This window comes from Mesoplodon bidens (genome assembly GCF_964165515.1).
Source record: "Mesoplodon bidens genome assembly, chromosome: 2".
Classification (NCBI taxonomy): Eukaryota; Metazoa; Chordata; class Mammalia; order Artiodactyla; family Ziphiidae; genus Mesoplodon; species Mesoplodon bidens.
In genome coordinates, this window is record NC_138177.1 from 132,146,019 (window position 1) to 132,159,476 (window position 13,458).

At 34.6% G+C, this 13,458-nt stretch overlaps 1 protein-coding gene and 1 pseudogene across 4 annotated transcripts in view; both read right to left on the minus strand.

Moving 5' to 3' along the window:
* Positions 1-317: 317 nt before the first annotated feature.
* LOC308604912 (glycerophosphodiester phosphodiesterase 1-like) lies at positions 318-1,951 on the minus strand (annotated as a pseudogene). Its single transcript has 2 exons — positions 1,931-1,951; positions 318-1,348 (listed from the first exon to the last, which is right to left on the minus strand). The product of its transcript is annotated as a glycerophosphodiester phosphodiesterase 1-like (transcript).
* Positions 1,891-13,458, minus strand: part of EFCAB7 (EF-hand calcium binding domain 7) — a gene marked incomplete at its 3' end in the record, with an annotated part of 49,712 nt that continues 38,144 nt past the window's right edge. For 2 of the 3 annotated variants that reach the window (XM_081224945.1, XM_081224946.1), the window contains exons 12-13: positions 5,395-5,604; positions 3,052-3,246 (exon numbers count right to left, since the gene is read on the minus strand). In XM_081224945.1, the coding sequence (XP_081081071.1) occupies positions 3,052-3,246; positions 5,395-5,604 (405 nt within the window). Of the gene's footprint in view, positions 2,115-3,051; positions 3,247-5,394; positions 5,605-13,458 lie in introns of those variants that run through there. The other variant, XM_081224947.1, reaches the window with a different exon arrangement.

Below are 13,458 nucleotides of genomic sequence, written 5' to 3' on the forward strand. Positions count from 1 at the left end.
GTGTGGTCACAAGTTTGACAGCCACAATACCTTGATAACATAGCTGAATACAGTATTTGAAATAAATGTTACAAAAGCATGGCAAGTTTTAAAATGTCAACTCTGAGTGATGGTGCATTTTCCATGTATTTGCATCTGTACTCCCAAATTTCACAACTCAGTCTGTGCTTATCCTCACCAGGTTAAGGTGTATGCCCCACTTAGGTCAGGGGAGGAGCTGTTGTGCCTTTTTGCAGACCCAGATTTTCAAGAGCAAGTGTTGAACTCAGGCATTCCATGGAGCATGTTGGCAACACCAGACTTTGCTTTGGTTCCTATTACTTGTGTGAGCTACCTGATCTCCCAGGGTTTGGGCTAGCACACGGGATATTTTGATATCCCTGCATGAGACCAGCAGGCAGCAGTTTCTGTACATGTTTCCTTGGGGAGGGGGTTGGGGGAGATTCTAGAACTGATGTGCAGTCTTCCAACACACTGTCTGACAGAGCTGGAACCAAGATGGGATTCATAGTAACTTTTTTTCATCAAAGGTATTAACCGTCCAAGCAACAACCTGAATGCCTTTAGTTGACCACTTCTTCAAGTAGTTTGGGGATACAAAATCCTTTTGCATGAGGAAAACCGAAATTCCACACAGGTACCGTAAGATATTATATTGCTTGTATGCTACAAGCAAATGAAACATCTATTACCACAAACATGGATTGTATCCAGAGAATATCATAGTCCCATCTGCTGTATGGCTAAGGTTCCAAGGTCTGTGAGTTAAAGCCATTACTACACTGTGACTTGTTTGTCTCATAGATAGCTTCTGGCAAGAAAGAGCAAATAATACTACTATTGTATAGTAGAGGAAATTCCATACACATTTTCGTTAGAACATCAGGAGCCATATTTGCATGGCCTTTGACATCAAAGAAGACTGTGACGTTATGGTTCAGGCACTCTGCTCCAGCTTCACTCAGGGCAGGGATCTTCTCATCAGGGAAGTTATTCCTGAATCTGTGATCTGCTGCAGGATTAAACTTTCTAATTTGTTCAAGTGTCAAATCACACATCGACCAGTCCCATCAGTCCTTGTATCTACTTGTGCTATTGTGCATTAAGATAGCAATCTCATCAGAAGTAAACGCAACATCCAACTGTTCTCTGACTCATTGTGACTGCCACTGCCAATGGCAGAAACTCAGTCCTGGGGCTTGAGCACCAGCAGAGCCCTGTGGGAGGGTACATGCTCAAGGATGAAGAGGCACAGCAGGAGATAGAGGCTGCTGGTGAAGAAGTAAGCAGTGAAGGGGCTGCACGTCACCAGCTTCAGCAGCAGCAGCAGGAAGGAGGACTCCTGGTCCTTTCACAGCCACATGCCTGTGACTATACCAGTGAGGATAGGAACCCTGGATCCACTGGGCTCCTTGGATAGGCCAGAGCACAGGGATAAAGCACAAGGCACTCACTGCAGCTTGCCCATTTACATTTTATTCCAGGATTTTTTTGATAAATAAAAGTGTATAGGATTTTATAGAATTCATTGAGTATTACTTTTTTTTTTTTTTTTTTTTTTGTGGTACCCGGGCCTCTCACCGTTGTGGCCTCTCCCGTTGCGGAGCACAGGCTCCAGACGCGCAGGCTCAGCGGCCATGGCTCACGGGCCCAGCCGCTCAGCGGGATGTGGGATCTTCCCGAACCCGTGTCCCCTGCATCAGCAGGCGGACTCTCAACCACTGCGCCATCAGGGAAGCCCGAGTATTACTTTTTAAAAGCTTACCTGTACTTTGATTTCAATTTACTAGTCATAAATGAAATATGCCCAGATTTCCCATTAAATTAATAAGAAGGCCACACATTAAAAAATTATTTCTATTTTAATAATAAAGTATATAATATGGACATGAAATGTAAATGCATACAAATTAAATAGATTATTATGTACATCAGTTAAATTGATTAGCATTTTGTTGATAAACAAATAAGAGACTAAACTTGAAGTAATTATTCTTAGTTTGATAGTCTCAAGCAAAATTATTTCCTAAAAACAGTGTTTAAGATATAAGGGAATACACACAATAATATATCCATTCTTGTCGTTCATTCAGAGGCATTACATGTTGACAAACCTGCATATAAAAATAGAAAGCCTTTACCTTCCTTTTATATACTGTAATTTTGGGCTAATTTTTCAATAGGACAATATTTCTAGAACCTATATAAAAAATATCTCTGTGCAGATAAAATTCTTTAATATTTGTCCTTAGCAGGCACCTGCAATCTACAATCTGATATCTAACAGGATAATCCAGCCTAAATTCTACGTAATATAGTATTTGGTAGTTGGTATTTGTGAATGTGGGTAAAGAGGAGTGGTAGAAAGGGAAGTAAATATTCTTTCCTCACTAAGCCTAGAACATTTAAAAAAAAACATGATTGGGATAACAGAAAAGATAAACTCTTCTTATCCTGTTTTAGCATGTTTTAGGATTTCACTGACAGTATGGAGAAAAAAAGGGAAAGAATAGAAAGTTTTTTCCTTTTTCCCTTGACTAAACTAGTTTCAGGGTCTACTGATCTCTCCCTGCCTTTGAACTCCTGGCTAAATCAGAAACCCAGAGTTCTGCTAACACCAGAACTTCAGCTATTCCTAGCTCTTGACTTAGTTGGTTATCTAAAACTCACAGGCATTTTCTCTTTTAGGTTACCTCAGAAAATTTTAATAATGTGGATAAAAATATTTTGAGTTATCAAAAGTCCTATTACTATTAACACTACTTTGTATTTCTATATAATATTCAATAGTGCTTTCACATATATCATTTTATTTTTATCTTTACATTAATTTTGTGAAGTACCTAAAACTGGTGACATTACATTAATTTTACACTTAAAGAGACTGAAACAAACAAAAAGGAGACTGAAACAGAGAAATTAAGTGAATGTCCCATAATCACTGAACCAAATAGTGAGAACTGGATTAGAACCAGTCTCCTCTATCTCGTAGTACAGGATGGTACTAATACAAATATCATACTTAAAATAATTTTCTACTTTATTTCATATCTACATATTTATCCATAATATTAATAGCAAAAATATTTTTTTCAAATTGATAAAACAAAAGGCTTTAATTAGAAAACAATGCATTACCATTGTAGATTTTGGTGCCACTTCTACTGCAAATATGTCAAGTCCTCTGTTGTTTACACAATTTTTACTCAGCTCGTTGTTGATGTGAATAATCACTTTATTATCTGACTGTAAAAGAAAGATTTTATAAGTTGCTATTCCTTTCTTTACTAAATACACACAAACAAAATGATAATTGCAAAACACTTTGCAAGTCTTGTGATAGAGATATTCACAGGGCTCTATAGAAACAAAGAAGACATTATAGAAACACAGAAACATTAGCTCAGACTGGGGTATCACGGAAGACCTTAAGGAAGAAGTGATACTGGAGATAATATATCATTGATAACGATAGCCTCTAGGATGGATAGCAAACAAGAGAAAGCAGAATGAAGCTGATAAATAAGAGAAATGTAGGAGTCAAAGTATTCCCCTGCTAAAGAACCTGTAATCACTCTCTAATGACTACAAAGGGGCAATATAACATTAGACTACTTGGATTCATCTCTCATCTCTTCTACTACTTAGCTCTGCGACCTTTTGTAAGTTATTTAACATCACTGTGCTTCAGTTTCCTTGTGTGTAAAACAGGAATAGTATAATACTTACCTCATTGGGTTGTTGTGAGAAGTAAAAGCATTAAAGTGCCTGGCACATGGTAAGCTCTAAAATATTATTATTACCTCATTTTGGTGAAGGGAAATTTAATTTTCCTTGTGGGAAAAGGAGATGGAGGGTTGAGAAATGAAGGTAATAGAGCAGAGGAATTGGGGTAAGGTAGTGGTTCGCTTCCACCCTTTTAATTCTAATAAAGTGTAGAGGGCTCACACACACACACAACCAAAACCAAACAAACAAGAAAACATAGAGGGCAGCAACAGAAACATGCTGGATCTTACGAACCACTCTCCAAAGTGTTATGATCCATTTGAAGACTGCAATCTACTGGCTGGGGAACCTATCTTATTTCATCAAGTCTAAACTCTTCTATCTTGTTTTCAAGATAAAATATATAATCTGGACCCATTCAACCTATGTTATTTACCTTTCAAATACTTCTCCAAATAAAGCTCTTTGTTTCTGCAAAGGAGATATTCTCACTTTTTCATCTATAGTTCACATTAACTCTTACTCATATTTCTCCTTACACTGTTTCTCCTGCTTCTAAAGGCTGCCTCTCTGTGTATCTAAATTCTAGTTATCCTTCAAATCCTATACACATGTTTAAATCCCAATCAGTTCCCATCCCCCTAATCACAAACCCTTCCCCAACTTCTATAGTTCAAACTAACATCAAGTACAAATACAGTTGAATTCCTATTGCACATACAAACAGTACTATGTAATTTAACATTTAACTGTTGTTTCGAGAGTATTAATTTTGCCTTTACAACTAGCCCATAAACTCCTTGACAGCAGAAACCATGTTATACTTTCTAGTGGCCCCTATGGTGACTATGAGAGTTACATAATATATATTCACATTGACTCAATACTCAGCCAAATCTTAAGCACTTTAAAAAATTTATGACAGGCATAAAAATAATGTAAATTTCACCCAGGAACTAAAAGAAATAAGCCAACAGTTCTAAAAACCTAGCCATCTTGAGTAAGATTTTATAAAAATTTATAATTTCTAGAAAACTCAGTATATCTGACTTTAAGAATTTATGTGTGTATTCTCTTGACCTGCAATATCGACAGTAGCGGAGAAGATGGCCAAAGCCAGAAATAATTGGCTTGATAAAAACAGGTCCTGGACAGTAGAATATATTTAATCAGATAAAATGATGATAATCTGTAGGATTTCTGATACTGCAAAGTTTGTATAAAACAGTTGGGCTAAATTCTTTTCTTTACTTTGTTTATATTTCTTTAAAACATGATGTCCATTGTTTAAAATAGCTATGTATGTGTGAAGACTTTTAGTAACAAACTAAATAAAATACTTTGTGCCCAGATTATGCTGTATCTTAATAGATCTCTAACTATTTAATTTTCATAATATTTTAATAGAAAAACAATTGTCTCATAAAGAAACACAAAAAATAAATATCTAATGAATAAAGTAAATATTATATACCTTAAAAAATATAAAAATTATCATGCCCAGTTTGAGTTATAAACTCAAAAAGAAAAAAGAATAAATTGACTATTATAGATATTATTAATGTAATGGGGTATTTAATTACTATGCAAGAATAGGGTGAGAAAGAAGATGGAACATAGTAGCAAACATTGCTGTTATGAGGAGAACCACCTTATAATGGATACCTTGTTTTCAATAACTGATGTTATCCAAGTGTCACACTTATAAGTATGTACAATTATATTTTCATAGCCATCCACTGATTTGGCATCGCCTTTGTTAAGAACAAATTTACAAATGGCCTTCTCAAGTTGCCCACTGCATGCCTCCATATGGACAGTTTTAATTCTTGGCTTGCATTTGTCTGCATAGATATCGATGACAAATGGGCATGCCTGAAATGAAAAATAAATCAAACCTTGTTTTAGCCTTTTGATAGAATTTAAATTATTTATTATTAATATGTATATCATATGACTTAAAACATACTTTCTAGCTTGTCCTTCTGATACACATTTATGAGGAAAATTTTAGTACTATGAATTGATTAATAAAAAAGCATGAAATTCTGATTTTTTGGCTGCACATTAACTGATAATGTTCATAGAAAAGGAAAGAAACCTCCTTTACGCCAACCCCTCCATTTGCTCTAAAGCTAACTCATGTCATGTTAGTTACTTAACTTCCTTTCCTAACTACAGAAAGACTACAGAAAGAATTCATCAACAGGCTCTAAAGAAATTATGTGAAACTCAATACACGAATATACAGCACCAAAAATAACTAAGTGTAGAAAAATTAATTCACACAGTTTATAGTTAGTGTAAAAGCACCTTTAAAAATCTGAGATCTAAAGAGATTTTCTGCACTTGGAAATAGATTTTTCTAATGTCTACTCTTTAGTCTCTACCATAGCCTACAAGATACTGCACACGGTAGCCTCTCTATACAGCCCAGTCTCCTGCCTTGCAGGAGATGTTCCAGTTACTCTGCTTTTTCATATCCTAGAACAAATAAAGCTCTTTCCTGTGTCAGGGATTTCGTATGTAGTATTCTCCCTGCTTAGAAGATTCATACCTTTTCACATATATATCTCATCCTCCTCTTTCAGGTTTAAGCTTAAGTGTCACTTCTGCAGAGACAGAGGCTCTGGTCCCCCAATCTCCTTCACTCCCCGACTGTTCTCTAGTTTGGCTACTGGCTTGTTCCCTTCAAAACACTTTTGAAATGATTTTATTAATTTTGCATTTAATTAGTCATCCTCCTTCATGGAATGTCCATGAGGGCAGAATTTTTGACTATTTTATTCATCACTGTGCCTCTTTATTACAAGCTTACTTTATGTAGGCATTAAAGTGTATTTGTTGAGTAAATGAATGAATTCACACACACTGATGATCAACTTTTTATTATGGGGACAAAAGATAAAAGTCTGAACTTAGTAGAATAATATACATTTTAATTTTTTTAAAAAAAAGTTTAAAAATATTTAATGACTCCAACCTTTGGCAATAATAAAGTCACCTTTTTAAGAGATAGTAGTCTGAAAAATCATTGGAAAAGAAAGCAGAAGATATGAGTTTGTAATTGGGTTTTGCCATTTACTAGCTTCGTGATCTGGGGAAGTCAGTTCACTTCTATGAGGCTCAGTTTCTTCATTGAGAAGGTGGGGATAAACAGTATATATACTGCCAAGAGTTGCTAGAAATACCTAATAGGTAATATGTGTCAAAATATTTCACAATATAGAATTCTAAAAAAAATTGTAATAATTATGATTATGGCATTTTAAAGGTTTAATTTATTTTTTCAGTACTGAATAGATTCTGATATTATTCTACCATTTTTCAAGTCTTGCTTATTTGTTTTATTTGACCAAAGAGTATCAATATTACATTCAGATATCACTGACCGTAAACATCTTAAAGTCTTTGTTAAAGACGTATTCCCTAAAATTTTTAAATAAAATCTTATCTACTCTAAAAATGGTGCCCTTTAACCGTATTACTTTTTTCTGTTCATGGACTTGATCTTTTATTTACTTATCTTTTTTATCCTACTAAGTTAATATAGGAAGCATACAGTAAGGAAGAAAACAATTCATTGTAAATTGGTAATTGTAAAAATATTAACAATATATAATAAGGAAGACGGGGAAGACTGTAATAAAAAAACCTAGATTAAGGCATGCTACTAAAATTTTGCACAAAGTGTGGCTCTTAGCTACCTGTTAGCCAACATAAAAGTGAAAGAGAGTGCATTACATAGCTCCCAATATCTAAAAAAAGAAGGAACTTTTTCCCAGTTCTGAATCCAAAAGGAATTTATACCATGAAATTCTTTTTTAAAAAAGAAGAGAAGGGGGCTTCCCTGGTGGCACAGTGGTTGAGAGTCCACCTGCCGATGCAGGGGACACGGGTTCGTGCCCCGGTCCGGGAGGATCCCACATGCCGCGGAGCGGCTGGGTCCGTGAGCCATGGCTGCTGAGCCTGCGCGTCCGGAGCCTGTGCTCCACAACGGGAGAGGCCACAACAGTGAGAGGCCCGTGTACCGCAAAAAAACAAAAAAACAAACAAACAAAAAGAAGAGAAGGAAAAAAAGGAAAAAAACTAGGCATACGTTTTGCTTATCAACGTCCAATAAAGAACAAATTATTGTTATGGTGACATAGGGGCAATGCTCTTGCAGAAGGAACAATAAAGAAGTTATGCTGCTCTTTGAAAGAGGATCTGCCTTTATAAGTTGATAGAGCGAGTGGATAACCTATAATTCTAAAACTGAATTAGGGGGTTTAATAAGAAAAAATAAAGTAAAAGTGACTGGCTGTGCCTGATTGTAGAGGAAAATAATAAGACAAACTGAGAGTATATAGTAACTTATAGAATGCTTAAAAGAAACTTTGGTTTACTAAAACCATTCAATTAATGAGATTTCAAACAAACCTAAGCCCTTTCCTAAATCCTAACCTGTAACTGATACTTCGGTTGGTCTTTGTGACACAATACCTACTAATTTAATAGGTGGGATCAAAATATAGCTCATTTAGACGTTAGATTACTTACATAATATATGACTCAAGAAATTGCCAAAAAAAACGGTTCCTGAATCCTTATGGGCAAAAGACTCTACAGACATATTCAAACCAATTAGAACACAGCTCATAAGATTTTAAATGGATTCTTCCTAAATTATCATAAAACTTTTTTTTTTTTTACAAACATGAAAATGTTAGGTCATGCTCTAGGTATATTAACTCAGTAACATAGCACACATCAAAGAACTATTGCCTATCAAAGCCAATACCTTAATTGAAGAGGATCATTGTCTCAGAGTACTTACAGGTATCAGTCAAAACTAAATGAGTCCAAATACCTTCAGATTTTGTATGAATTCTTTAAATAAAATGTTATCACATGTGTATATCCCTATCATTAATGGAAGCATTCAATATTTTTATACCAATTAATTAATTATGAATTATTACTTTCTCCCTGTATTACCATCTGCTGATTTAATACTTTCAATCCAACAACTCTATAACCCTTACTGAATGAGGAGAATCTCCTCATTATGAGTCTGTAAATCAAGAAGTATCCATGCCCATAAAAAAATTTTGGATGCTTCAATACCAAATCCTGACTTAATATTGTTTGTTGATGGGGTTATATTAAAAAAATAAAAAGGACAATACCAGGCTTGACATATAATAAGTAGCCTAGTCTCTTTTGTAAAATCTATTTCCTTACCATGAAATAGCTTAGCTCAAATGATTAAATTATGGCTCTCTCTAAGGCATATCAAATCACTAGAAGAAGAGAGTAAAATACATATAAGCTAACAGCTAGTATGCTTTTAGAATAATTGACTTTTAAAAAATGTTATAGGAAAAAAACAAGGTTTTTTTTGCGCTTTCTCAAGTACTCTTTAAAAATGAACAACAAATACATTATTTGATACCTAAAATAATTGCTATCATAAAGGAAGAGACAGTAAAAGAAGTTCTATAGAAGCTAATATCTATACTATAGATACCACAGAAATACTTTAGAAGTACTATACAAATACTTTTAACAGACCATTATATTAAACAGACCACTCTGACTAAAGTCCTTATGTAAAAGCATTGTAAGAATAATAAAATAAAATCCATGGAAAAGTTCAAGGATTCCATTGTAGATATACAAATTTTGGCCTCCCAAATTCTGAAAAGAAACAATGGGTACAATCAGGTTATAAGAACCACAAGGATTAAGATCTGACAAAACCAAAATAGCCACCTGGACTACAAAAATAAAGGATAAAATCCTCTGTGAAACAATTCATTCCAACAGGGACAAACTGGCTATAATATCAAACACTAAGGAAAAAACCTTCCGAGGATGATGAAGGATAAAGTCGGTCCATGCTTTATTTGTAACTAAATTAACTTAAAAAAATTGAGGGACATGAACTGAGACTATGCTCTAAAAGACTCTGGGCATGTCCAAATTGAATTTATACAGTTGCCTCTCCTGCCATGGTTTCTGAATATGTTGTACTAATAATAGCACATTTCTTTTCAGAATGGATCAAAATATTTCCCTGTTGAAAGGTCACAACCATGACTGCCTAGGACATTCCAAATTACTGATCCCATGACAAGGGACACATTTAACTGGAACAATTATTCATAAATTTGGATTATGTAAGGCTTTGCTTTGCTCCTTACTCAAAAACATTTTTGTCTTTATCATTCCCAAATCTCTGGGAAAACGATAAGGGCCTTAACAGAATTAGAAAGATACATCCTTTAAAGATCCTAAAGTGAGGTTTTCCAGAGAACCTCCAGAAGCCAGCAGTACACAGAATTAACTGCTAACCCAGAAACCTTTCACTAAGCACATGACCATATGAAGTAAGAAGCTTCCTCTCGAGACCACTGGAGCAAGATTCTTCTATAGGTTACAGTCTTCTTTGAACACTCTTGTTTATACATAGCTTTCCTCTTTACTGATTTAAGGGTATATATGTCTGACTTAGCCTATCATGTTCTCCTTATTAGTAATACTGACTTTCCTAAGTCTAGGCTTTAAGGAAAATATGTTTGAACTATGAGAAATAAAAATGCAATATTTATTATTAGTCACAGCACCAAGAAACAATATACCTACAATCCCACAAAGGATGATTACATGACATGTGCAGCTTCTATGTGGAAATCAGACTATTTAATGCCAACCCAGAACGAAGGTAAGTTATTTTGTACAGCTATTAGTTAGGTCATTCCAAGGGCATGACTCTCCAATACCCTCAGTGGGTTATATTTCCTGACATACACCCCAAAAGAATAAAACTCTTTCTGCAAAAGACTCCTGAAGATAGTAAGCCAATTCACAGCAGTTATGCCACTCCACATGATCACCAAAACATTGCTCCTTCATTTTGGTTGACACAGTAATTAATATAGCCTAAGCCCTGGGGGCACAACAAGCCAGTTCTGTTAAATTCTTTAACACAAACAGGTATAGATAATAAAAAAGCCTCAACTTTCTTTTGAACAATCAGGGAGGAGTCTGCACTAATGCTAATACTTCAGGTTGTACCTGGATTAACACTAGAAGTAAAACCAACTAAAACTACAAAAGGCTATAAAAAATAGACTTAAGGAGTCCTTGGGACTTTTCTTGGCCAAGTCTGGAAACTCTGGGGTCATGATTCTGGAGTGCCCTTCAGTCCTTTCTTATAATACTTCTAGTTGTACTTGTCTCAGAGTTTAACTGTTGTCCAGAATCTTAAAATGCTTCAGTAACTTAAAAAGTTACTTTCCCAACAGATGACTTAAAGGCAAAAACAGGATGAAATCATGATACATGCACAAACTGAAAATTAGATCTCCACAGAGGAAACCTCTTCAAAGAGAATCAACATCAGTGGTTGAGTGAATCTTTGATGGTTTTTTCTGCAGCCTTAGCTGGATGAAAATCAAAAGGAAAGACTGGGAATAAAAAAGTGTCCAAAAACTTATGAAAACACTGATTATTCTGTCGTGATGGTAATGAGCAGTCATCAGAACCTTTTTTTTCTTTAATATATATTTAATTTTTATAAGTAAAATAGTTAATTTACAATGTTGTGCTAGTTTCTGGTGTACAGCAAAGTGATTCAGTTATATATGTATGTATATATATAAACACACAGATATGTACATATATATTATATACATATATATTTTTTCATATTCTTTTCCATTATAGTTTATTACAAGATATTGAATAGAATTCTTTGTTCTATACAGTAGGACCTTGCTGTTTATCTATTTTATTTTTTTAAATTTTATTTATTTTTTATCTATTTTATATGCAGTGGTTTATCTATTTTATATATATAGTAGTTTGCTAATCCCAAACTCCTAATAAGTTATCCCTACCCCCTTTCCCCTTTGGTAACCATAAGTTTTTGTTCTATGTCTGTGAGTCTGTTTCTGTTTTGTAAATAAGTTCATTTGCATCATATTTTAGATTCCACATATAAGTGATATCATATAGTATTTTTCTTTCTCTGTCTGACTTACTACACTTACTATGATAATCTATATATCCATCCACGTTGCTGCAAATGGCATTATTTCATTCTTTTTTATGGCTGAGTAGTATTCCATTGTGTGTGTGTGTGTGTGTGTGTGTGTATTCCATTGTGTGTATCTATGTATATACCACATCTTCTTCATTCATTCCTCTGTTGATGGATTTTTAGGTTTGCTTCCATGTCTTGGCTATTATAAATAGCACTGTTATGAACACTGGGGTGCATGTATCTTTTTGAATTAGAGTTTTCTCTGGATATGTGCCCAGGAGCAGGATTGCTGGATCATATGGTAACTCTATTTTTAGTTTTTTAAGGAACCTCCACACTGTTCTCCATAGTGTAGGCACCAATTTACATTCCCACCAACAGTGTAGGAGGGTCCCTTTTCTCCACACGCTCTCCAGTGTTTATTATTTGTAGACTTTCTGATGATGGCCATTCTGACCAGTGTGAGGTGGTACCTCATTGTAGTTTTGATTTGAATTTCTCTAATAAGTGATGTGGAGCGTCTTTTCATGTGTGTGTTGGCCATCTTCTTTGGAGAAATGTCTATTTAGGTCTCCTGGCTGTTTTTTGATTGCATTGCTTATTTTTTTTTTGATATTGAGCTATATGAGCTGTTTGATATTTTGGAGATTAATCCCCTGTTGGTCACATCATTTGCAAATGTTTTATCCCAGTCCATTGGCTGCCTTTTCACTTTGTTTATGGCTTCCTTTGCTGTGCAAAGCTTTTAAGTTTAATTATGTCCCATTTATTAATTTTTGCTTTTGTCTCCATTACTCTAAGAGACTAATCAAAAAAATATTGCTTCAATTTATGTCAAAGACTGTTCTGCCTATGTTTTCCTCTAGGAGTTTTATGGTGTCATGTCTTATATTTAAGTCTTTAAGCCATTTGAGTTTATTTTTGTGTATGGTGTGAGGGAGTGTTCTAACTTCACTGATTTACATGCAGCTGTCCAGCTTTCCCAACACCACTTGCTGAAGAGACTGTCTTTTCTCCATTGTATATTCTTGTCTCCTTTGTCAAAGATTAATAGTCTGTAGGTGTGTTTGTTCATTTCTGGGCTTTCTATTCTGTTCCATTGATCCATATGTCTGTTTCTGTGCCAACACCATACTCTTTTGATTACTGTAGCCTTGTAATATTGTCAGAAGTCTGGGAGGATTATGCTTCCAGCTTTGTTTTTTCCTCAGGATTGCTTTGGCAATTTTAGTTCTTTGTGATTCCATATAAATTTTAGGGTTATTTGTTCTATTTCTGTGAAAAATGTCATGAAAGGGATCTCATTAAGTCTACAGATTGTTTTGGGAAGTATGGCCATTTAAACAATATTAATTCTTCCAATCCAAGAGCATGGAATCTCTTTCCATTTCTTTGAATCATCTTCAGTTTCCTTTACCAATGTTTTACAGTTCTCAGCATATAAGTCTTTTACCTCCTTGGTCAGGTTCATTTCTAGGTATTTAATTTTTTGATGTGATTTTAAAAGGGATTTTTTTTCACTTTCCTTTCTTATATTTCATTGTCAGTGTAAAGAAATGCAACAGATTTCTGTATGTTAATCTTGTATCCTGATACCTTGCTGAATTTGTTTATCAGTTCTAGTAGTTTTTGCGTGGAGTCTTTAGGATTTTCTAAATATAGTATCATGTCATCTGCATATAATGACAATTTTACCT